This window comes from Chiroxiphia lanceolata, chromosome 15, assembly GCF_009829145.1.
Source record: "Chiroxiphia lanceolata isolate bChiLan1 chromosome 15, bChiLan1.pri, whole genome shotgun sequence".
NCBI classification, from domain to species: domain Eukaryota; kingdom Metazoa; phylum Chordata; class Aves; order Passeriformes; family Pipridae; genus Chiroxiphia; species Chiroxiphia lanceolata.
This window is the reverse complement of record NC_045651.1, coordinates 18485940-18512432: the sequence shown is the minus strand read 5'-3', so window position 1 is coordinate 18512432 and position 26493 is coordinate 18485940. Positions and strand designations below refer to the sequence as shown.

General features: G+C 43.4%; 1 protein-coding gene across 1 annotated transcript in view; it reads left to right on the top strand.

The window, feature by feature from the left end:
* Nucleotides 1-6232: 6232 nt before the first annotated feature.
* ATP10B (ATPase phospholipid transporting 10B (putative)) overlaps nucleotides 6233-26493 on the top strand; it is a 46368-nt gene continuing 26107 nt past the window's right edge. The window contains 9 exon segments of the mRNA XM_032703126.1: nucleotides 6233-6269; nucleotides 7792-8087; nucleotides 8089-8163; nucleotides 8165-8200; nucleotides 8202-8320; nucleotides 18318-18522; nucleotides 19558-19643; nucleotides 22283-22389; nucleotides 25796-25927. Of these exon segments, the coding sequence (XP_032559017.1) occupies nucleotides 6263-6269; nucleotides 7792-8087; nucleotides 8089-8163; nucleotides 8165-8200; nucleotides 8202-8320; nucleotides 18318-18522; nucleotides 19558-19643; nucleotides 22283-22389; nucleotides 25796-25927 (1063 nt within the window). The 5' untranslated portion in view covers nucleotides 6233-6262.

The following is a 26493-nucleotide window of genomic DNA, read 5'->3' as shown; positions in this document are numbered from 1 at the left end:
ATTTATATGAAAATATGTATGCACATAAAACATTTTGAGGATGTGTAGTGGAATTCACTGCCACAGGAAGCCTCAAGAAAAGTCATGGAAACCACAGCCCTGGCTGCCCTTTCAATCTGACTCTCCAAGTAGCACCTTGCCATTCTGGACTCTGTAAAAGCTCTGTGCAAGTCCCACTTCCCAAAGTGTCCTCAGCTGCAGAGGTGAGGGGGCAGAAGCAATGCCCTTGTTAGAAGGTGGGAATGGTGCAGGAGTTACCTCTGCCTGCACTGGGAGAAGTCCAGTGGCCCAAATGTCCCAAGAACAGCCCCCCAGAGCTTTGGGTGTGCTGGCAGAGGGACACTCCTTGCACCAGCCAGAGCATTTCAGTCTAACTCTCTATTTAACTGAGCACATAATGTGGAGACCAGAGCAAGCTCCTTATTCACAGAGTGGAGTCAAACACATTACTGTTTGCAAGCTGGAAACTTCCTTCTTGAATAATATCTGATAATCATCCTTGTGTGCATGACCTGGATGTCAGCAGATGCTGAGAGCACATCTATTTTCAAACCAGTCTTAACAACCCAGCTGCAGCCCTGGGGAAGAGTGTTGTGCCTGAACATGCTCAAGCTCCAGGAAAGTTCTGCATCAGGCACTGAAATCTGGTCTGTCCTCGGCAAAGAGCCTTCTAATTAACCTATTATTGCAAGATTTGGAGTTTATTTCCAGAGGAGAGAGAATCTAGTCAAGACATGAAAAACGTGCCAGTGTAATTCAGTAATAGGGGAGTGAAGCCCTGTGGTCTAATGACACACCAGATTTATGAAAAGCTCTTTTCTGTGTATCCCTTACAAACACAAACTTGCACTCAAACCCATTAGATAATTGTTAATCCATATTACATTTCTCTTGTTAGTTGAATAACAACAGTCTGCATTGACCAGCTTTTTTTGAACGAAGCAGGTTTTTTGAGCTCTTTTTTAATTCTACAACATTCTTTCATACTGCAAGTCTTATGTCTCTAATTTGAAAAGCTAAAGGATAATTTTAGGCTGCGGTCTGTATCCTGCTAATCAATGTAACTGCCTTCCTTGTTCTTTCCAAACTCCTTTCCTTTTTCTGGTAGTCTTAGCCACAAAATATTTTCTGTGAACTGTGGCTTAGAAAGAGTTTCTATACAGTATCACCAAAAAATGAAAGACATTTCTCGCAGGTAACTACAAAGCAGATAAAGAAGTTTGTGGCTGAAATGTCTGTCAATACTCAGCTCACTTGGTACTTGTTATCTCCTTGGCCAAACCTTCCCTGGCAAGGCTCTTTTGGGGGGTGCCGCATCATCCATATGAGCATCAAGAAGAAAAATCATTGCTGCTTTCTTAGGAAATAAAATAAACTAAAAGTTTTGGAATAATGGAATAATATTTTAGACAGGACTTATCTTATGTCTTCTTGCCTTAGAAGTGAAGATGTACAAGTGAAAATATCAGCTTTTCTTAGTTGTGGTTCCTGATGATGCACATATCTGCATTTTAGTGCTAATTCTCACAGTCCTGATTTGCAAAAATAAGCTCCACCCTGTCTGAAATTTTGCCCTGAAGTTCAGAAATACCCAACCAGCTTTTGAAAATGAGATACAGACCTTGTCTTTCTTTGATAACTCTGGAAGTGACTGCTTTGTGTTGCTGCCTTCTGCAGCTGTTTTTCCATGTGCCTGTGAGCAGGATTGGTTTTCTTTTCATGTGGATCCATCGTGCCCTTTGATAAACAGCACAGGAGGCACAATTGTGTAAAAACCTTTGTGCACACACAGGAGGGACAGGATTCCTCTCTCCAGCCTCTCAGGTATGGGATGCAGAGATCTGAGCCTGTTGTTTGGCAGGAATGAGGCAACTTCAAAAGAGAGAAAATTGTTTTCTTATTGCTGCCTTCTGATGAGCTTTCTCTTCTGGTCAGCAATACCTTTTTGTGTACAAGAGTCTTCAGAAGAGAGAGAGCACTTGAATATTCCTGAAGTTTGTGTCAGAACCAATCCTTCCTTGCTGACAGCACCAGCACAGCTCTCCAGTGCAGTTCTGCTTCTGCCACAGAAGGGGAGAGTTTCCTTTAGGATTAGAGGAGATAAAGCACCCCGAGGGAGGATGCCAATCATACAATGAAAAACTGAGAAAGGCTCTTTGCAAGATCAACACAGGGATGCAAGAGGAAAACTCTTACCATCAGTGGTCTGTTGCAACATTCCTTTTACAAAAAGTATTTCCCAAATACTTTTGCTGGCTTACAATTGCAGTACTCGCAAATGGAAGATAAACTCAAAGCATTTGGGGATAAAAATGCCAAATTCTAGCAACTGCATGCAAACTTCCCTCTGATTTCTTACTTGTTAAGTCTCTTAACAAGAAAGTTCACAACTTGTATAAGAATGCCAAGTTCCCAGTATAGTATGACATATATAAAATAATTTTAAAATAGGCATAAGCCTGCCTGAGAAGGCTGGAGCCAGAGAAGTATGAGGTAGTTTAACTGGGATGAGCAGAACCCTCTGAACAGGTTGGAATCCACACTTGGAAAGGGCTGGCTGTGATTCCTTCTGCCTCTGCAGACCCACTGTGCCTTCCAGCTCTTCTGCCAGCAAAAGGAATATATCTTTATCCTGTTTCTCTCAAGTTTCCAAGTGTGTTCACATGCCCTGGGTACTTTATGTTCTGGACACAGGCAAGGGCTGCCTGTGAAGGGTTATCAGAGTGCAGGTAAAGCACCAGCACAGATTGCCCAGATGGTCAGGGCAGATACAGAGTTCCAATCTTATCAATGGGGGCAGTTCCATTCACTGATTAAATGCAGGAAGAAGGAAATAAAAGAGACTTTCCCAACACAAATGGTGGCCTTTGGTTTTAGAAGGTGGAGTTAAAAGCTCCTATTGCAGTGGATCCATCCCTTCTGTGTTCACTGCACGTGCAAAATCCCCCCAGAGACAGGGCAGGGGATGGCTTGTCACCAGCAGGAGCTTTTCCAGAGTGCCACTACAAAACTGTCAGGCAAAATATGTCCCTTCCAGGAACAGCATCCTGCACTCTTTTTAGCAATACAAGTTGGATGTTTTAATCCATATGTACATGGCAAAAAAAAATTGTTTAATGCCATTGTTCCATTGTTCCAAATTCTGTGCATTCTCTGCCTGATGGTACCATATGCCAAAGGGCACCCCAGGTTCTCCAGAAGGGATATGTCAGTCCTCCTTTTGTTGCTAAGAAGTTGTGACTTTTCAAGAGCTGCCTGACAACTTTATGAATGGTACCATTTTAATTTACAGTGCATTGTTCAGTTCACTCTTTCACCAAACATCAGAAATCTTGAAAACTTTCTGGGACATACTTTCTTCCATAGTTTTGTGGGAGAGGTGCAAAGATTTTCGTGCTTTCTTTATTGCCTCACTTTCCAGAGATTTTGCTGAAGCTTGTGAAATAATGTGAGTGCTCATCCAGCCTCCTGTGCTAACACCAGCTCACACGTTTCCCCTCTCACATCTCAGTGTATCTGGGTGTGTAGCTGACATTTTTTTGTGTGGCCAACTTACCTTTGCTATAAATAGATTATAGTTTAATCACTTGTATGTTGCTTATCTTGTTTATTCCGAGTGCAGGAGTTCAGGAATTGAGACACCAAGACATGTTTAACTTTCTGCCCCTCTCTTGATGCTGCAGTAACTCCACTGGACAGTTAGAAAAGTGACAAAAATTGGGACTGTGGGAAAGAGAGCTTTTCCTAAAAGGAAGAATAAAATAGGTAATGATCCATTATAATTTTATATAATGAATTTTATATAATGAATAATAATACATCTCTGTGAGTGTGGAAACTTTGAGAGGCATCTACACAAGGAGGGACAGGACTTGTCCTAGGCTGGATTGCACTGATGTTTTCTCCCTAGAAAACCAAATGGGAAAACTGTGTCTGCCCTGTTGGATACTGCCCACAGTCCATCCCTCAGGAATGGAATGGAAAGAAAGAGGACAAAGAGGTTCTGGAAACAGAAACTTCCCAGCAGAGTGGACGATGAGACAGCAGCAGTTTGTGACTGTACAGCAGCAGAGGGGAATGGTCCTGGCCATTCCTCTTGTGACTCACCTGAATAATTCCTCCAGGCTGCCTCCCACTTATTAGCTTTTGTGGCTTTAAGGACACAGAGGGTTCTTTTTGTCCCCCTTGGTTTCCAGGTCTGACAAGTGCTGAGCTGCTGTTGGGCTGCACAGAACTCTGGCATTTTCCATTCAAACCAGGTTCCTTTGGAGACTCTGGAAAACTGTTACGTGAGTGTAAATGAAATTAGGATGATGCTGCAGTTCTTTATTGTCTGAGCTATTAACATTCAACACCTGAACCAGTCCCCTTTTAAGTAAAAATGAACAGGAAAGGGTATTGTATGAAAGTCAGACGTTTGAAGAAAAATGCCTGAGTAAATTTGGTGGCACTTTATGACTGAGAAAAATGATAGAGAGTTTGTGATGGAAAAGCCATTGTTCCCCTCTGATAAATTGGCTTTGTCCACGTTAGTTTGGTGTTATAACACACGGAAAACACATTTTGGATTATTTTTCTCCCCAGAGATAGAAACAGATTTTTCCATATTGAAGATTTTGTTGTATCTTTTATTCTGTGCATTCTCTGAGCTCGGAAGCTGAACATGCAATGCAGGGAGCAGGAGGATTGTTTGTGGTGTTAAACCTCTGCTCACAGACACCAAGTGAGTTTTCTCCAGAGTGGAACTGTTTGTCAGTGCTTGTCATGCCTTTGTCTTGCAGCCTGACCCCCTGGCAATGGCTTTCTCTGTGGACTCAGCTTGGTACCGTTGGCAGCATCTGGGAGCTCCATCCCAGGCTCCATCAGAATCCACCCCACTGCTGCTTCCTGGCAGAGACAAACCAAAACTCAGCCTGAACAAATGGAGAGTCATCTTTCCTGGCAGTGGGAGACAGTGGAAAGACTGGAAACAAGCTTCTACCTTTTATTCTGGAAACGGGATACAGACCACAAAATACACGTGGTTCACTTTTGTGCCCCAAAATCTTTTTGAACAGTTTCACAGGTAAAAAAAATCGTTCAGTGATCCATGAGATTCCAGGAGTCTCTCTGAAACAGTGATATTTGAGAGCAACGGAGAAGGGCCATGTGTAGTGGCCACAGGACTAACACTTAGGTGATGATTATTTGTAAGCAAATGTCACTCAGTTCACACTGAAATGGAGGATTAAAGCAAGTAAACACTGGCAGTGTCTGACACTGCTGGGACCAGCTGTCTTGTTTGAATGCTGGAACAGTTTTCTTTGTAAAAATTTCAAATTTTTATTTAAAAATCCCTCTGGTTTCATAAACTCTTGATTTTTAAGAATACAGAAAGGATTCATTGGATGTGTTGAGAAAATATTGTGGATTTCAGCAGCTCAATTTTGATATCTTTTTAATGTCATGAAGTGATTCTCTACCAACCCATAAACAGTATAAATGTATGTGCAAGTGCAGGTCAGCTTTCTGTCCAAGTGCTCATTTCAAATTATGTACCCCCTCAGCAGAATTAATCGTGTCAAAAAGATGCCCAGGGAAATATCATTATGATAAAGAGAAATGAAAATTGTATATTCATCTCTAGCCTTGAAATCTTCATTCTGTATATTAGATTTACACATTCATAATTTGACCTTCCACTTGTGGAATCCTTCATGGATTCCTGACTGGGACATTTCATTCATTGGTTTGATTTCTTAAGGTTTTTTTGGCTTCTGTTTGATTTTGTGCTTATTTTCAAGACTGAGGCAGTGGGGGGGTCATTAAAGACCTTGGAGCTCCTGGTAAATAGTGTTTGTAAGATGTGGGGAAATGGAGTTAGCTATAATAGTATGAAAATGTATCTCACAGGCTCCTCTGAAGAAATAATTATCATCTTGGTTAAGCAACTGATTAATCCATTCTGGAGAAAGGAAAAGGAGGGCATAGGAGTGGAATGATTAATGTTCCTTTGACACAAAATGGGTGTTGTTCATTAAGGAAAAGAGACATTCTCATTTCTGACTACTTTTAATTTATTTTCTCCTTTTCAGGCTGGGCAATCTTTGCTTCTTCTTTCTGGTGGTTCTGATCTGGTTCCCACAAGTGGAAGTCTTCCACAGGGAGGTCACTCTGCTGCCTCTGGTTGTGGTGCTGCTTCCCAGCATGATTAAGGATGCTATTGAGGACTACAGAAGACACCAGTATGACAAGACAATAAACTCCTGTAAAACCAGGGTATATGACAAGTAAGTAAACAAAACCAATTATTTTCCCTTGTGTTTATTGGGGCGGAAACTGTTCATCTGGTTGTGCAGTAATTCCCTCATTGACCCTTTGGAAGCACTGTAAATTGGAAAAGCTCTTAGAAAAGAATTTTTTCTACCTTAAAATGCCTTACTTATCTCACTGAAATCATCTCAGTATCACTGGAGCTTTGTTCCATGTCCCAGCAGTGTGTGCTGATATACAGGTTTCCATTCCAAGTTTTCAAACCAGCTTGCCAACCCACACAACATCCTCTCCAGGGAGCAGAAGGATCTGGAGGAAAAATGAAACTTATCCAAGTCTGGAAAGGATAACTGGGGCTGTTTAAAAACATGTAAGATGTTTCACACTGAACCCATTAATAAAGAATTAGTGATCAACAACATTCAAGGTGAATCACGATCAGGAACTGAAAAACAATTTCTAGGGCTTCCAGTAAGCAGAGGGATCAATAGAGGCCTGGCTTTGGGATGGTACAACACCTGCAGGGAGCTGTTTGCTCAGGAGTGACTCAGAAGGAAGAAATACTTTCATGTGTAATTGTTATTGCAACATTCCATTTCATCAGAGTTTTCTTGTCCAAGCACCAACTTGACTTGAGACTGCTCAGCTTATCACTGTATAATGCAGTAGATAAGAGTTTTCATTTAGAAGAAGTTTAAATATTTAGGTCTCTTCCTTTTTTCACCTCCCCTTAAGACCAGACTACAGAGAAAATATTACTGTGCTTTGCATACCTGTCATTAGCTCTCCTGGAAATTACATATTCATGTGCCAGAGGCATGAGGACCAAAGGGTGAGAAGAAAAGAGAGACTGGAAGGAGTGACTGGGTAAGAGAGGAGGTTTTGGGTCTATCAGAGGAGAAGGGTTGGTCTGAGGGGCAGTGCAGGTACACTGCCCTTCATTTGCCTGTGTCTGTGTGTCATCCCCAAAACTGCCAAATCAGAGGTTTGCTGGGTTTGGGGGGTGGGAGTTGTTGTTCAATAATCCATGTTATGATCCATGTTATGATCATGAAAACAAGTAGTAGATAGAGGAAGTAAAAGAGAAATAGTGTCTGAACTGAGCTTGGAGCATTGTCGTATTGACATCTGGGACGTGAAGCTCAGCCCATCACCTTTGAGCTTCCTGGCAACTCCCAGGGCCATAAAATGATCCTGGAACTCCTGGAGTGACCTGTGGAAATCCTGGGAGTGTTCTGAGCTCCGTCCCTGCTCTGGGGCGGAGCAGAGGCACCCTCTGAGCAGAGGCGTGCCAGGGAATGGTTCTGAGCCAACAGGAATAACCCAACATTCCAGATGCTTCTGTCCCGGCGAGGTGCAGCCCCAGCAGGCTCTGGGACCTGCAGCTGAGTCAGGCTGAGCCCTGGCCCGGGGGAGCTGGAGGCTGGAGCAGAAGGAGAGGCAGCTCTGGGCTTCGGACACCTCAGCTCTTCCCTCCACCGTCTGGGAGTTCATTTGGATTATTGAACTCTTCTAACCTGGTTGGTTTTCAATTTGAAGCTACTTTTTTGAGAGGAAACAAGATGTCAAGGAGAATTGTTCCAGGCTGCTTCTCTAGAATGGTGTGGAAGAAACATTTCTTCAAAGAAAGCTGCTGCCGCTGTGGTTGCCCAGACACCGAAATCCAAAATGAGGAGCTGGAGAAGAGAGGAAAAGGAAAGAAAAGAAAGAAGAAAAATGAAAACAAACGAGTGATCGTCTCCAATTTGCCCTTTGGAATTCAGAAGTGGAAGGAAAATCCAAATAGACACTACGGCTCCAATAAAATCAAGACCACAAAATACACCATCCTGACCATTCCTCCCCAAAAACATCTACGAGCAGTTCCACCGCTTCGCCAACGTCTACTTCGTGTTCATTGCCCTGCTGAACCTTTGTGCCAGTGGTGAATGCCTTCCAGCCAGAGGTTGTCTCTGATCCCCATCTGTGTCATCATGGCCATCACAGCCATCAAAGATGCCTGGGAGGACTTCAGGAGGTACAAGTTAGACAAAGAGATCAATCACATGGGGTGTTACATCTACAGCAGGTGAGCTTTGGGCAGCTTTGTTACTAAACCGTGGGGTCTGAGATCTTTTATCAATGGTGAGGCTTTTTGCTGAAAAAAATTAATACATTTCCAGCTGCTGGGAAATCCCAGTGATTAAGTGAAATGGGGGAAAATTCAAAGCTGCTATTTCCCACCTGGTATTTGTACTGATACAGGGGAAGATTTTGATTTTTTTTTAAAGCACTTTTAGATGGGAAGATCAGTTTGAGTTTCATGATATTGTGTGGCTGTGGGCCTCTTGGATGTGGAGAGCACCTGGAAAGAGGTGCTCGAGGAGGTACAAGCAACTGCTTTTTAAGAAATCTTTGGGAGGGTTTAAATTCTATCTGTGTAAGGGGCACAGAACAAGATCGTCATGGGACTTGTTTGCATTCTTAGATGCCAAGAAACCTCTTAAAGTCTGGCCCTTTGAAACCCATTTAATGTTGTACTCTACTCTGGAGCTTTCAAAATGAAAACTGTAAAATGCAGTCTAGAAACAGGAGATAGTGCCATGTGCCTGTGTTTAGTCATCCCCTAAATGAATTAACTGCCTGTTAGTCTGTGCTCACTTAAATGCTTCCTGACTTCTTGCTCTCAGGACTTTCCTAAATTGAAAATTATGTTTCATTCTATCAAAACTGTTCTCTCAGCAAAGTAGCAATGCCTTCTCCCTGTTAAAATATCACATCTGGGAGTCAGGAGTGCAAAACTTTCCATCTCTGGGATGTACCTGTCAGCCCTCCAATTAATCAGCAGTGCTTTACATAATGTGCACTTTCACAGGCCGGATCTTGCAGAACTTGGCTTTTATCACATGGGGCTGTCATTTCTCTTTGTTTCTCTTGCGTGTGTTTGTCAGGTTTTTATTTTATATCCTGCTGGTTTTAAACAGGAAAACAATGGATTTGCTTGTTTAGAGGCTAGACTTATCCCCAAATATAGATAGTGATTTGTCAGAAACAAAACTGCACTGCTCTCTTTGCCAACTTGTCCACAAGAGAAGGCACTTGACAAGCTCCTAAATAATGTTCATTTAAGATTCCTCCTCTCCCACAGAGGAGAGTGTCAGTAATTGGAGCTCTTGGGAGGGAGGCAAGCTGCCTCCTCTGCCTGTCTTGGAGACAACAATCTAGTTGGACGTCTGAATGTTTTCAGTGTTGCATTAGCCCATGAGGCAATGGATTATTTGTTAACACTTGTTAAAACCAGGATGAGGGAAAGGTGGGGCAGTGGGTGCTACTGAATGAATCCACAGAGGAATCTTAGTTGTTTCCTCTATACAGACAGCAACCATGTTAATTTAGATCTGAAAGCCTTTTACCACAGGAACATGAGAAGCAGGGAATACAGTAAAACTTGTTCTGTATAAGGGAAAAATGTCCCTCCTGGAATTACAACACACATTCAGACCCAGGTTCAACTCACAGCTGTGAGTACTTTGTTATGCAGAAACATGACATGGGCCTGCCTTAAAATTGGTTTCCCATGCCATAAAAAAGATGTTGATCTGCTAATAATACTGCCTAGAATCTTGTCTTTCACCCAAGTTTTATGGCCTGAAAAGGTGATGTAAGGGAAAGGAAGATGAGAAGGGCTTCCGACTGTAGGATTCATCCTGTCTGAAAAGAACGTGGGTAATTACAGTTGCCATCAGATCAGTCACCACAGCTTATTATATCATGAATAATTTTAATCAGGCTTCTCCAGTGCTTTGGGAAGCTGATATTTCTTGTTCTTCTTGCTGGCTGCAAAGTCATGGAAGAGAATGATGTCTTCTAATTTTCTTCCTTCTGAATCATCTGCTGGAGGTGATTTTTTTTAGCACAGGTGAAAGTCTTTTTGGGACCCTGCACATTTTGTTAATCTTGTGGTGGCAAAAAGTTTTTCTTAATAGAGCAACTGATCTTTCATCCTAAAATGAGGGATTACTTAGATTTTAAGGGGTAGTCTTGGAGTGCATATGGTCTTTATCTCAGATTTCAATAACAAGAACTCTGGCTCCTGCTCCAAAGGAAGTACAAAGACAGACCAACATTTCCCAAATGCTGACTGTTCTCCAAAACTTTCTTGAAGACAAAAGGAAATGCAGTAACCTGTCTTCTTTTAACACAGAGCAAGGGAAATTGAAATTAAATAGGCTGGCCTGTAAACATCCTTCTTCCAATTTTGTTTTTCCAGAGATCAGCTGGAATGGGAAACCCAGGTTGCTGATCTAATGAAAGAAAAGAGTCTTCCAGTACTGTTTTTAAGGAATGTTTAATTGAGAAAATGGGAGACAATTAACAGACATTAAAGTATTTTGGGGAGATGCAATAACTTAGATCTAATGTTTCATTTTGAAGATTGTCATTTCAGACCCAAAGCTTTTGGAATCATCCCAACTGTAGACAAACTTGTGCTGTCAGAACAAATCACCCATGTTTAAATGCCTCATTTCTCCTGGTGTTCTTTAAAATATAATTTGTCTGCTTTTAAATTTTGCAAGCGAGGGGGGGCTGCAATTACTACAAAATGTGATTGTCAAAGCATTTTCTGTGATACTATGCTTTATTATCCCTCTTTCATTGCATATAAATTTCTCAAGTCACCTGATTTCATACAACCCTAATTAGTTATTCTCCATCCATAACAGTTAATTATAATCTTCAAATGTGTGATTTTCTATCAGGTCATTCTGCTGCACCCAAACACCTTTAGTCAAAACCTGCACAGAGATTGCTCCTTTCATCTTTCCTGTCAGTCAGTCCCCCCAGCCCTGCTGTGGTTCCTTCTCTCTGAACTCTCTCCAGTTTGTCACTCACTCACTAACAGGGGCTGCCACTGGATGGGAGGCACAGCCCTGAGAGGGAATGGCAGGGCAACAGTGGCTAAAAGCTGTTATTTAATTTTCTTGAAGTTCCATAATGTTCAAATATATGGCTTGGATGTGATACATCCCTCAGATTTTATAGAGGTCTGCAAATACTCCATAGCATCCAGACAGGTTTTTACATCAAAATTCACATTTCTTGAAGAATTAACCTCATTTTTTCTCAGTGTTTCAATAGACACTAAGATACAAATGCAAGGACTGCACAGTTCTGGATGGCACAGCAGCAGCCACAAAAACATTCCCTTCATTTAAGCTGTTCACATTGCTTAATTTGAAGCACCTAAACTCGGATATCTGAGTCAGTGACTTAGGGAAGCCTAGTTAGTTTATATGCTTTGAATCACCCTGTGGAGCTGTTGGATAAGTAGATAAGCCAACAGGCATCCTCAATGAGATAACCTGATTACTTTTTCAATAGGAAGTTCCTCTGTGATGCTTCCAGGGCCTGTGGTTTTCAAGTAGTTCTTGCAAGGATCAATCTCCTCTTCCTCTGTAGGTCCATTGATGTCTGTGATACAAAGAATTCAGGCTGCCCTTCACTGGAACTCTTTGTCTGCTTAGTGTGAGGTTTTAGAACATTTAAAGATTTTTGCATCAGCACTAACTCTGGGTTAGTCCTACAGAGTGATGTGGAAAGAAGATAAAAACAAAGAACTCATCACTGTGTTGCACAAAACCAGAACTGCTAACAGCTGAAAAGCTGCCAGTGGCTTAAGCTGAACTCCCTGCTTTGAAAGAGAATTAAAATATTTCAGTCAGTTGGAGTATTGTAATTCCGTGTTGTAATTTTCTCTATGACCTCCTTAGGGAAGCTGGGCAGCAAAGACAAAGGTTCTGTTTGAACCTCCCTCAGAGCTCTGGTCAGCTGGACTTTGGGAAGGGAGGAGAGACTGAACCTCCCCTGGATGCTCCCCATGGAGCTGGGAGAGTGACTGGGGCTGGCCAGGGATGCAGGGACCAACAGAGGCTTCTGGAAGACAGCAGAGAAGGGCAGGGAACGGGCCTGAAAACAGGCATTAACCTGCTGTCAAATCTCAGAAGAAAGAAGGAAAGAAGCAAAGAAAGAAAGAAAAAAAAAAAAAAAAGAAGAAAATTTATTTCTCTCTGGACCCTGGAAACATATGCAGCTCACTCTGCCCAGGGTGAACCTGAGGGTTTGTAAAGTAGAAAGCAGGAGGAGAGGAAAATACCATCCTGCCAAGGGCACAGTGAGCAAAAAGATTTCTTGCCAAAACTTTAATTTAAGTCTTGTTCAGCAGCACTGAGTGTTAAAGAGCCTTTTCTTTTAGCTTTATCATTTTTGTTTTCTAACAAAGCATAACTTTAAAGACGAGGAGCCTGCTGGAGGCTTTAGTGTGTTCATTTTATACACCAAAAAACCTAAAGCCTCTGTCCCACTTGAAATCTCACCATGTTCCCTCAGGCAAAATTGCAATGAATTTTCTTGGGCATAGATATAGAAATATCAAGGCTCCACCTCAGTGGTGCCTCCTCTGAACAGTGCATGGATCTCATCAGCTGGGGGCTGAAGGACTCCTCAGTAGGTGCATTCCCAGGACAGCCCCAAAGCCACTGTCCCCCTGCCCCGTGTCACCATGACTGGGCTGTTCTCCACGAGGGACTGGCACTGCACTGGGCATCCTCTGCTCTGTCATCCCTGGGATTTTGGTGTGTACTTCAGCTACTGTGGAAATTTTGCACCTAGTTTAGCTCTGGATACATGAATTAACAGTGGCTTTTAGTGAAGGCCCAAACACTCTGTGCAAGCTGAGGGGATTCTTCAAACTCCCACTGAGCTGAGAAAGTGTCCTTAGCCAAGAGTACACCCAAGGGTGTTGTGTCCCCAGGACACTGCTGGAAACCAGTGCTACCAAAATTGTGAAGGAATTAAAACCTAAATTCATCTTATGAGGAGGGTGCTGATTGTTTGGTGAAGGAATATGGGACATCCTGGGCTGACTAAATGCAAAATTAAGATACCAACACTCAGCTGGGCCGGGCAGCAGCACCTGGAAGCCAAAGAGCAGCGAGGCAGGAGGAGGTGTGTGATTGCTGCAGTGAGGATCCTGCTCTCTGTGCAGGAAAATCCATAAATCCATTACTAATGCTACCACTGGTTTGTGTATTGCTTTATCAGAGCTTTCTCCAAGATTTATTACCTGCCAAGGCATTAAAGCTGCTTCCCAGAAAAGGTGCAGTGGTTTAGCAGTGGCAGCAGGAGTTAATGACTAAACATTAGGGGAAATAAATGAAAACCTGTGGATTTGACTCAGACCTGCAGAATCGTGGCCTCGTGGCATTAAGATCCATCCTACTGTCTGGATTTTTAAAATACCTTAAAAACCTGGAGAGAAGCAGGTTTCTACCTTGTGACCTCATGAGCTACATGGTCATGTAAGGATATGACCACCAAAAAAATCTTATATAGACTGTGGGTCCTAGAAACTTCATAAGTTAATGAGAATCTTTAGAAACTAATGCTGATGATTAATGCATGCTAAGGACACTGAGTGACCATGGAGTCACATGTTAGTTCCTACTGGTGCCAGGAAGAATCGTAACAATAGTATTTTGTTCAAGGCAGTATTAAAAACAAAATAGATTTTCTTAAGTACAGTGATCTATAACTTACAAAATGAACCCAGTAAGTCTAAGCAAATGTGCTCTCAACATGCTTTTTACTCCTATTTTATTTTATTTCTTCAAAGGCAAGTTAAAGAGATCCAAACCCTTGTATATGAACACACAGCACGTTTATAGAGCTCTGGCACTTACTTAAAGTTCTCATAAAATTGAATTGATTATTGAAGTTGAACAGAGGCTTCTTTTATCATCCAGAGAATAACTTCCTTGGTACAATACTATAGCAGCTTTAGCACATAAAAGATGGGATCTGTTACTAACATTAAGGAATTTGGAATGCCAAAACCATGGCAGTGTTTGTATTTTATTAGATTTTAGAAAAATTTCACTCTCATTACCTGTCTCAACACAGTGTCCAAATCACAGAATGGTGAGGGTTGAGAGGGATCATCTGGTCCCACCCCCTTGCCATGGGCAGGGACACCTCCCTCTCGAGGTGGGGAACCTGGGAGAGTTGGGGATCTGGGAAAGGCTGGGGCTGGGGCTGGTTCCAGCACTGGCTGCTGCCAGAGACATCCTTGATGCTGCTGGGCTGATGTCCAGGTCACAAACCACCTTCCCAGCCCTGCAGTGGCTCCGTGGCAGAAGCCAGGGATGAGCCAACACTGAGGTTCCTCCTCGTGCTCCAACAGTGTCTCCAGCCAGGAGCCAGCAGCCAGGTTGTGCTGCACCCTGACCAGGGACAGCTCTCACAATCAGCTCCTGGATGGTCCAGTGCCTTCCTTGAGTCCTAAACCTGCTCCTTTGGTGTCAGTTTTGTGAAGTTTGTGGCAGTAGCTCCAAACTGTGAGGCCCTGGACCAACAGTGGTCTTTGAAAATATTCTGTGAGTTTTTTTACATATAAAGGCTGGTGTAACCTTTGATAGCATAAAACTGTGTGAGGTTTCTACTTGCAAAAATAGCCTGTGAAGGGTAAGAACCTGTGTGATTCACCCTGCTGTATGTGTAGAACTGAGATCTCAGAATATGTGCATTTTTTATAAAGCAAGTGATGCTTGAGGAGGCCATTTTCAAATACAACAGTTTAGCAAATTTATATACAATAAAATAGAAACATTGGAGTTTGTCTATTGATGACACTGATATATTTTTCCAGGTGTGGCAATTTAGGGAGTGAAAGGGAGAGAAAACAAGCTTTACTTTGAGCTGCAAAGGATCCTGAGATGGAGCTTGCAGTAATTCAAGGGAATAAGACTCATTGAACTCTAATTGGCTGTTAAAATGCTTTTAGGTGATAAAGATTTTGAAGATCTTTCTCTAAGACAACCTAGGACATGTAGACATGTTGTGGAGTGCATGTGAAAAATTACTTTTATTTCATTTCCTCTGGGGAGCAGAACAATAATTTTTATTTGCTCCCATTCACCATCCATTTTGACCCAGTTTTTGTTTGAGATTTATCTTTATTGAATCCAAGAACGAGAAATCAAATTGTTGACACAAAGTCAATAATTTATTCAAGTTTCCCCATGATCTCCAGTGGCAGCAGGGTGTTTTTATGATCCTTTTTTCCAGAAATGACTTCATAAAGTCTATTTAGTTTGGGTCTTCTGGTCAGATTTGATGGGTCCAATAACAGTTCTGGCACTTTGGCTGTTCAAGGGAAGCTCTTTTCATTGGCACTGTCCTCTGCTGGACATTATCATGCTCCCCATTATCCCAGGACAGCAGGGGAACACTTGTGAGTGTGCTGTTGATAAATTGCTGGTAAAGGAGAGAAGGAACTGAGGAATTCTCTCTTACCTCATGTCTCTGATGTGCCACAGCCCTGATGCCACGTGCTGCAAGAATCAGATTTCCAGATTCCCACCTATTGAAAATCATCACATCTTGTTTATTTTATTGGTTAAATGCATTTGCCCTTTTTATATGTTTCTCATCAGACCATCTTGGATTTATGAAGCTCCTCTGTTTGTTCAGCAACCAGAGCTTGTGCTGTGAACTTTAATCAGTGAGCAGAAAATGGGCAGCATTCCCAGTTCCAGGGATTGCTGGAAGGAATCTGCTTCATCTAAAAACATTGTCAGGCAACTGGGCCGGTGCTGCCATGGGGGCACCAGGCTCAGCAGGAAGTGTTTTTCTCCCTTTCATCCACTGGTAATTCTCTATAAAGTTGTAGAAAACCTTTGTACTGCAGGAAACTGTTAATCTTCCAGCTCCAACTGAAGGGTCCTGTCAGGAGCAGAAAATGTGTTTCTCTGCCAAACTGAATGTTCCTTGGGAGAGAGGGACAGGCAGTTCACCTGAGAGCAGGTCTGGGATTCTGGCAGTTCCTGAGCTCCAGTCCCTGTGCTGAGTTCTGCTTTTCCTCTCATCTAAAAGAGGTCATTTGGCTTTTCTGACTCACTCTCTCCTCTGTAATTAGTGAATGGGCAGGACCCTGAAGCTTTATGTGTAATGTGCGTTTCATAGGGAATTATTGAAAAGATATTTCAAATCTGGGATTTCTGTGCATTATTCCAGCTACAATGGTTTCTTTGAGCTGGTGTGGAACAGAGCCAGCTGGGCAAGGCCCTTCTGTGGTGTTTTGTGAGCAGGGAAAGTCAGAAGTGTGTCCTGTAAACCTCCCACCTGCGCAGGAGGTGACGTGCAGGGAGGGGGATTGTCCTGAGGGAGCCACAGCAAACATGGTGTGCAAACTGCACACGGCTTCCAAATGTCCAGCGTGGCAAGACAAGCCAGCTGCTGTCTCTGAACTGATTTTATACTCTCTCTTTTATGCTTTAAACAAACACATTTAGAAGTCCTACACAGGTGTTTGACATGGGAAGGATTCATATTTATTTAGTTGACTTGCTATATTAACTTAGTATCTATTTTGCAGAGCATTAAATACACAACATACACCTACTGAAATACTTTTTAAATAGAAATTGATCTAGATTTTTTTTGAATGGGTAGCAACATCAAATTAACTTACAATAGTTCTTCAATGTGGTCTTTTATGTCTGTTGTTGAGCAAAAGAGAAAGGATGTGCAGATAAGTAGAGTCAGACAAAATAAGAAAGAAGAATGAAAAATTCAGAAAAGAAGAATTAATGTAAGAAGGAAAAAATAGTGCTGCAACACCATCATTTAGTAAACACCTCCCAGCATTAAAGGGATTTAAGTAGTTAGGTTGAGGGGTTCTTTTTTTGAATAAAAAGTGGATACCACTGGGAAATACAGAGGATTTAATTGCTTGCACAACCTTTGCAGGTGGCTGTGTTTGATGTTGTTCTGAAGGACAGCAGCCAAGTGTGAGGGTTTGCCTGGCAGCACAGGCTGGCTCTGCTCTGCAGAAGGCAGAAAGTAGGTTAGCAGGAAGCAGCCCTTGGCCTGGCTCTGAAGCAGAGCTTGGAAATGTGCTTTGAACTGGAGCAAACCCCTTTATCTGCTCTATCACTGCTCCCTTCTCTGGGTACAAACACTGAAATGAACGACAGGATTCTTCAGGCAAGAGATGGGGATGATGAAAAACTTAGAAAATAAGACTCTCATTACAAGAGGCCTTTTAGTGTCTGTCTGCAAAAGTATCATGAGCATTTTCCCTCTTACTGAGCAAGGCATAAGATGATTTAATTATTCATTTTGAAAAAATAATTTCCTCTCAAAGAGTTAGAGGAACCAAGCCATTGTTGCCAGAGCAGTTTTCCCATTAACTAATTTTAAAACTTATTGTGCAGTTTTCGGTTGGCTTAGATGGTTAAGAGCAGTTGAAGGATTAATTATTGAAAATGTAATGCCAAAAAAAAGTCTGCTATTTGCTGAACCTCTGAGCACTGTTCTGTTGATGAAATAGTAATCTCATTTCCTTGAACCCCATAGGCTCTTTTTCTTCTCCTTTTTTTTTTTTTAATCATTTAGAAGCTCTTTGTTTCTTACTTTAACTTTTCCATTAAACTTAGGCTCTGGTTGCATTTTTTTTTTTGCTCAATAGTAAGGGTCATTTGTCAGGTCTTCTACCTTTTGAAGCTGTTCCTGTGCACTAAACTCAAGCTTTGTAGCTCCCTCTTGAGAATTACAAACTATAAAGACCTGAAACAAGTGTAGCTGAGGTATCACTTTGCTTCATTCAGGATCTATGTGCTGATGTTGGAAAGTATCTGAGACGTAGTCACACAGTCAAAAAAATTAATAAGTTTTGGTGAAGTGTCTGAATTTTTTCAATAAGATACTTTAAATACTTCTACTGGTCTAAACTACATTCTAACTTTTGCTGTGGAGATTACAGGGCTAATGCTAGAATGAAAGAGAACTTCAGTTGTAGTTGGGTGTTTTTTAGTTCCATTATTTAATTCCAAGATTTGGTTTGAATGTGACGTGGTGAAGTGACACTATGGAAGTGTCTGACTCATTAATTTCTGGCTGTTGGGCTGTGTCCTTTAAAAAAAAAAGTCAATGAGCCCCCAAGCCCTGTTTTCTCTTCCTGAAGCCCCCAACCCTCGGGTCCTGCCCCCCCAGTGTCCCCCTTCCCCTGACGGGTTTTTGTGCCCCAGGGAGGAACGTGCTTACGTGGAGAGGTGCTGGAAGGACGTGAGAGTGGGGGACTTTGTGCAGCTGCAGTGCAACGAGACCATCCCAGCTGACATCCTGCTGCTCCACTCCTCCGACCAGAGCGGGATCTGCCACCTGGAAACCGCCAACCTGGACGGGGAGACCAACCTGAAGCAGCGGCGGGTGGTGAGGGGCCTGTCTGGGCAGGTGAGAGCTGGGAAGGGGCTGGGCTGGGACACAGCTCTGCCAGCACACGGCACAGCCTCTGCTGCTGAGGGGGGGAGTTCTGCACCCACTGCTCCTGAGGGCATTAGTTCTGCAGGGCTTGGAGGAAGGCTCGTGGTCCCTCTGCCCAAGGGGCCGTGGCTTCCCCAGCACTGGTGAGGCCACCCCTGCAGTGCTGTGTCCATTCTGGGCCCTCAGCTCAGGAAGGACATTGAGGGGCTGGAGCAGGTCCAGAGGAGAGCAACGAGGCTGGGGAAGGGACTGGAGCACAAGTGCTGGGAGGAGAGGAGGCTCAGGGGAGACCTCCTCACTCTCTGCAACTCCCTGACAGGAGGGGGGAGCCAGGGGGGGGTTGGTCTCTTTTCCCACCCAACCATCAGCAAGACAAGAGGGCTCGGTCTTCAGCTGTGCCAGGGGAGGTTTAGGTTGGATATTAGAAAGAATTTCTTTCCAAAGAGGGTGCTCAGCCATTGGAATGGGCTGCCCAGGGAAGTGGGGGATTCTCCATCCCTGGAGGTGTTGAAGGTGAGACTGGATGTGGCATCAGTGCCATGGGCTGGGAACCACAGCGGGGTTGGATCAAGGGTTGGACTGGATGATCTTGGAGGTCCCTTCCAACCCAGCTGATTCTGTGATTCTGTGATTCCATGATTCTATGGATCCTCCTCCTCCCAGGCAGCTCCTGCCCCACACTCCCTTTCCAGGCACATGGGTGTGTGGCAGCTCAGCCAGGGGCTGCTCTGAGGCACACAGGGTCGACAAAATTTAAAGAAAGGAATTTTTTACAGGAGTATAGTAAGCATTTTAATAGGAACTGAAGGTAAGGTAAATTAAAATTAAAAAAATTATATGTTTGACATCACTTTGAGATTCAGTTTGGATGCTTAAAACCACCATTTTTTCATAGACCAGGGAAATGCTCCAGCCTTGGGGGTCTAAATTAGGCTTCTCTTGGTCTCTGACTTTTCAAGTATTCATTGCATTTGACACTAACTTTCAGTTCATTTTCTCTTGCAGAATGCTTTGTTTGAACCCGAATTTTTCCAAAGCACCATCACCTGTGAGATGCCAAACAATGACCTCAATAAGTTCCAAGGTTACATGTAAGTGTTTGTCATCAGTAAATGCATTTTGTATCTGAACTTCAGTATTTCTCTTGGAGGAACTGGATGGAAGGAAGTATTTTGGGGATATTGATGGTTGTCACTATTACCTATTCCTGGATTAAGAAGTCAGTATAAAACATAGACTGGACTCCTTTTCTGAGGGGAGGCAGAACCAAGGCTTGCCACTGAGTTTGTGGTTGTTCCATACAAGCTGTTCTCACAAGGCTTCAACTCTCTTCAAAATTTAGACATAAGCTCATTTAAATCTGACCTAGTGGTTAGACTAGGCTAGATTTTAGATATAAATCCTTCCTAATGTTTAAAGGTACCCAGCTTCATGGCTCTAGTTTCTTCATCTTTACAGCCCCAGGGACAAGGTGTCCAAGAACTAACAAGCAATCCGGATTTTCTTCTTATTAGAAAGTTAGAAAAAGCAAACAAGCAAATTCCTATTGAACCAATGTATTAGATTGGTGCGAAAATGTGCTCTTTTTTTAGTGTTTCTTCATTGAATAATTCTGGCACAGGCATAACAAGGAAATCTATACCAGCAAATTCAGCAGACTTAAGCCCTTCCGTGGACTGTAAGGACGTGGCTCATGTCCTAAAACTCTCTCACCCTCCAACACAGGGCAGCTGTTTCCCAAGGTGCTCTTCAGAGGTCTCAGTCCATGCTGATTCCCACACCAGTGTCCTGCTGTCCCAGACCAAATCCCTACCCCGTGTTATGCAAACCATTTAACTGCCTGACTGTGCCACATCCCACCCACAGCCCGGGTTTAAGTGTTCCTGTAGCTGAACTGGAGTTCCTGTCCCTGCAGGGCAGCAGGGAGAGCTGCAGCTGGAGCAGCTGCAAAGGGCCAGATCAGCCCCAGTGACCCCGAGGGGTGTCCCCCATCAGCACTGCCCCTGTTTGGGCTGGGTTGGGGTCCCTGCCCTGTGAGGGTGGTGCCTCCCCCAGCAGTGCCATTTCTCCTCTCCTGCAATATCTCCTCAGGCACAGAGAGGTCAGGTTTCTATTGATTGCTGGCTCTGCTTGCTGGCTTTGGGACCGCTGGGCTTAATCTAAATTGAAGCAATCCTTCCAATTAGCCTGAGTAATACAGCCCAGGAGCACTGAGATTATAGAAATGTGGGGGATGTGTCACAGGAAAACACACACAAATACACACCCTTAGGACCCAGGACTGGCTTCAAAATCTTCAACTCTACTGAAAGTCTGTAACAGAAATCTCTTTGGTAAATGCCTATTATCTCACCTGCTTGCTGGAATGTGGAATTAGCTGCCTTTCTCTCCCTGCTCCAGGGGTAGATGAAAGAAGTTGCCAGGGAAAATTACTTGCTAACAGTTAGTGGAGTTTCCATCTTTGGTCTGCTGAGATTTGAGCTATTTTGTAAACACAAATTACTTGGAACAGGTTACCTTTTTCTCCAAGAACCCTTAATAAATTATTGAGGCTCTATTGCCTTGCTATAAAATAGCAGCAGTACTGCCTCTGCTAAAATGATCCGAAAGAACTTAGTGCCATCCACCTGACACACCTGACCAGAGCACATTCTGTTCAGGGAGGTGCAAGAAGGCTTCTATTAAATGAGTTCACCAAGGCTGAATGTAGATTCCAAGAAAAACAGATTTCTGGCATAAATTTTTACAATTCTAGCAGGTGTAGGCTGTTGGCAGCTACACCTTTTCCCTTGTCTGGTGTAAGTAATGTAACCCTGTGCAGCTGCACTTGGACATGGGGCTGGACTGAGCCCTGAGATGGCACCCAACTGTGCCCCCATCTGAGGGACACTGCTGTTTGCTGGTGAAGGCAGTGCCAGGCATCAAACACAAAGCAGAGAAAGATGCATATTCTTGGAAAAAAGTAATCTTTTCTGACCCTGATGTTTACATAACAAAACAAGATGGAGTGTCTTCAGTAAAAAATCTCAGCCTTGGTGAAGGACTCAGGAGGAAGGTACCAGAGTGGGCAATAAAAGCTGGACAGAGGTTGGTGTGAGCATTCATTTTCAGAGGCACATCACACACTGCCTCCCTGCTGGAGCACTGACCTGGTGCTTTCATCAGTTGGTGCTGTGAGCAGAAGGGTCTGGGGTGTGAGGGAACACCGTTAGCCAGATGACAAGTCTTGCATCCAGGGTGAGACTGAGGGAGAGATCTCAGCCTGGACACTGCTCAGGTGACCTGAGGGTCACAGAGATGAGAAGCCCTTTGGTGGCTGACACAGAGACAGAGGCTCTTGCAAGGTGTGGGTGTATTTGTCTGAGCCACGACCTGCAGGCAGACCCTGCTCAGCTTTCCAAAAGAACTGTGTCTGTGAGAAGTCACATAATGTGTCTGGGTTTCATTCATGAGATACTGAATCTGCCTGATGAGGCACCAAGGGAAAGCCAAACTTGCTCTGTGTTGACCTCATCTCACACACACACAATGCAAGTGGTCTTTAAAGACAGATTTGTTCTTCCCTCAACTTCTTGCTGGAGTCTTCACTGAAGCTGAGTGAAATAAAAGCAAAATAGGGCCTTCAAATTTACTTGATTTCAGCTTATAACAGACAAGCACACAGAAATTTTGTTTAACACTTTATTAGAAGAAAAAAAGGAATTGCTTCATTTGATATTCTTTCTTCTAGGGAGCAGCCAAATGATGAACGGGTTGGTTTTAACATTGAAAGCCTCTTGCTCCGTGGATGTACAATCAGAAATACTGAGGTTGCAGTGGGAATTGTTATATATGCAGGTAAGATATACTTTCTATTCAGGTAAACTGAGAATTTCGCTGTAAATATCCCTAAAGAAATAAGTATAATCTAATATTGCACCATAAGTCAACATTTTGTTTTAAAAACTGGGAGTGCAGAAGAAAATTACATAACTTTTTTTTTAGGGTATTACTCATCCATCTCCAAAGCCAGCAAGTCTTGCACTGGGTCTCTGGCAAGTGCCAGTATCCTTGTGCATGTCAAATATCTTGCAAAAATATCCAGACAAGTAAAGAATTGCTGAGGTGAGTTTAACCCTCAGCTCTGCAGCTCTGACTATGACACTAATTCCATCTGTCATAAAACCTACCCAGCTGCCCTGAGGGAGGTCTCACTGGCTCCTCAGGGTGGAAACTGGTGCAGCTGAAGATCTACCCAGAAAAAAACAAAAAGGGACTTTCGTCTGTGAGTGTCATCCATCCATTTGATCTGTGGCAGTGCCAGCACACAGGAGGCAGCAGCTGGAGGTGACAGGGAGGCAGCAGCAGCACAGGTTTGTGCTGACACAGACACAGGGTGTCCATGCAGCCATGAATTCCTGCAGCACAGACCTGGACCAAGACAATGCCAGTGCTCAGATCAAGAGCAGCAGTGCCAGGGTCAGCAGAGGGTCACTTCATCTGTCTCTCAGCATCTTTTACCTCTGGACTGTCACCACTGCTGGGACTCAGGGAGCATGATTTATCATTGGCTTTGCCAGCTGTGCCCTCTTCTGCTCCAGACAGGGGGTATCAGCCACCCTCTTCTTTGTAGGTTAAGTAGAGGTCACTTCAAACACAACAATTAATCCCACGGGCTAATTTGATCTTTCCAGTAGAGTTATATCACTTGTTTCATGTCTAATCAGCAGCTTCAAGGCCAAGCCACCTAAAAGAAAATAGAAGTCACCAACTTTGCAGGAGTCATTTAGATTGGATTAATCTCCAATCCACAGAACAATTCACCTGACAACTGTTTATTTCAGTACTGCAGAACTGGGATCTAAATGTCTGTAGCTCCCCTATGTTTCCAAGGTAGCTGTGTCTTTGTGGGCCTTTCATTGCTCTCTCTGAACACCACATGTGAGGGTGGTGCCTGCCAGGGAGAGGAGGAAAGCCAGAGCTGAGCTCAGCCCTCATTTTTTGGATATAACCACTACATAACAACCTCAGTAGGGATCTCTGTTTATGCTGCTTAAGCTGCTGGTAGCAAAGGCTGGAGTTCTGAAGGTGTTCCCACGACATGGTGGCTTTGGTCTGAGTGAGTGTTCAATTCAATTCCCAACTGACATCTCATTGTTCATGTCAGCAGAAAAGTTTATTCTTTTTTTCCTAAAATTAGACTGGCTTGAGTCAGTACCAGCTTCATTTCCAGGGTTCTTTGACATTGATTATACTCTGGCTTTTAATCATGGTCTGTGACCTTTTCTGAACAGTCAAGATCAGTCACATTATAAGAGGGCACATTTTCCATTTTTATAACTCTATTACTCCTCAAACTTTCTTTCTGATGGAAGCCTTTGTGAAGAGCACAACCATCACTTAGTGCAATTGCTTGGCCTGTGCACTTCTCATCTGACCCCAGGAGGGTTACACTCCTCATGGCCACCCAAATGGTTCTGCACAAAGCAGCAGCACTAAAGCACAAAAACCTCATCACAGAGCCACAGCCAGTGTGGTTTTCTCATTGTGATAGGGACAGCAGCAAGAATTACAGGCTTTTCACATAATAAAGTACCAGAAAGAAGTTTTAGATGAGCCCATCAGCATCTAGAAACACAGAGACAAGGTTTTAGTAGGGTGGTAGGTGAGGGGCTGTGTTGCACAGCAAAGGAAACTGTGAGGGTTAGAGGACAACAAAGTAGTTTATTCCTCATATTTCTGATTGTCTGTCCCTTGCAAGGTGATATCTGTGCTGCAGAAGTGTCCTTCTCCTGATGGTCAGCTGAAGTGCAGAGGAATGGTAGCACTGATATTTGGAAAGAAAGCCCTTCGCATTTTCTTTGTGAAATAAATCCGTCAAAATTTCCTTGAGTATTTTCTGGGAGGGATTTGAGGGTTTTGGCTTGTTTTGTTTTCAGCACAAAACATTCCATTAAACCTGACACGACAGAGAAGTGAGGCACAAGGTTCACACAGCTCTGGAGGAACAGAAGTGCAAGGGCAGTGCCCTCCTCTTCTGTGCAGCTCAGTGCTTGGAGCATTTGCTCACAGAAGGGCAGACCTGGGGTCTGGTCTCAGTTCTGCCTGTCTGGGAGTGAACACCCCCCTCCTGCTGCCCCAGGAACACTGGGAACTGTGTCCACACGAGCTGCACAGGAAGGAAGGAGCAGGGGCAGCAAGGGCTTGGGCCCACCAACAGGCTCCAGGCTGTGTAAATAATTACAGACTCACTGGAACAGCAGGGCAGGAGTCCCAGCTCTTGGGTGAGTGTCCTGAACATAAGGCTGGAGACTCATTTTCTCTCCTGCTCTCTGCCTTAGTTAATAACCATTGATGTAAAGCTGGACTGAATCCAGCAGGTGTGATGGAATTGCACCTGACCCCCAGCTTTGGGTTTAAATCACTTCCCCAGAGAAAGCTGAAAGGCAGCTTGGAAAACAGCCCCTCACACACACACCATGCACATACACATGACAACTAAATACGGGTCTGAGGGGTCTGTATTTTCAGGGAAAAAGACTGTAGAAATAAACATAAAAGATACCATTTACTATAGCAACAGATGGTGTCCAGACATCCCAATTGTGGAGCCACAGTTTAGATAATATTAATGGAATTGAAAAAAGCAATTTCGACTTCTTTACTTCTTACAGCACTCCTCTTTTTCCATTACAAATAAACCAGCTCAATTCTAATTCACTAAGTTTAAGGTTTTTTAATTTCTCATCCTACTGTTTTGTTAGCACTTTACAACCACATAGTGAAAAACTAAATACCATTAGTGTCTTTCACTGCTTGTTGAATTTTATTTAAGTTAATACGTGAAATGTGTCTAGTGACTTTTAAATAGCTGCTGCAAAATTCTCAAATGTAGGTTTCAGGAATCTGTGTAACACCTAAGCAATTTGTTTGTAAAATACAAAAACATAATATTATTGTTCATTTTCCTTTTACTCTTATGGAGATTTGGCTTTTGAATTGCTCTCATTGGGAGAACAAAATGTACATGGCAGCTGAAATCTGCAGTGTAATGGAGGCCTTTTGTCTCTGATATACTCTCTGGATTTAGTCTCTGATACACTCAGGCAAACGGGAAGAGGGGCAATAAAAGTTCTGAGTGAAACTGGAGTCGGATTAACATTAGTCATCCTGCTCTCATTCTGGGAGAGAAATACTTTTAAAAAAGGCAAACCAAACTCCAGAATGTTCCCCAAACCTGCTGACCCTGCTCTGTGTTTTGAAGGGCACGAGACCAAGGCCATGTTGAACAACAACGGCCCCCGGTACAAGCGCAGCCGCATCGAGCGCAGGATGAACGTGGACATTTTCCTCTGTGTGGGGCTCCTGTTTGTGATGTGCCTCATTGGAGCTGTAGGTAGGAAGCACTGACAAAAATCCTCTTCTGTTTCATTGCTTTTTTCTAAGTGCTGTTAAAATTGCTCTTACAGACACGAGTGGGATCCAGAGCTGAACGCTCCCGGGGGCTTTGGGTGTCTTGGTCTGTCCAACAGATGAGTTAAAATGACAAATCTGAGCAGGCTGTGAGATGGAATCATTGTTTAGGTGGGAATAGCCTGTACTTTTCTGGGGTCCTTGCAGGTGAGCACATGTGAATACAGCACCCAGGGTTAGCTGACTAGAGTTTGCTGGATTGCTAATCTCAAAAACATCTTCCTCACCTGCTTCCTTCCAGCTCTGGTTGCAACCTGTCTCAGGCAGGCCAGAATTAATAGGATCTCATCATTCTGAGGGAAGGACCAGATTTTAAATCCACTGTCTTTTGAATGGGTCACTGCTTTAAGGAGATAACAGGGGCTCCCATGAGCCCCTTTTCTTTTTAATGGATTTTGTCTCGGTGACAACTCGCTTAGTGCTGCTGCTCTGATTTAGTGACAAAGTCACATCATGTGGTTCTGCCAAGTTTTCCTGCACCTGCCCTGG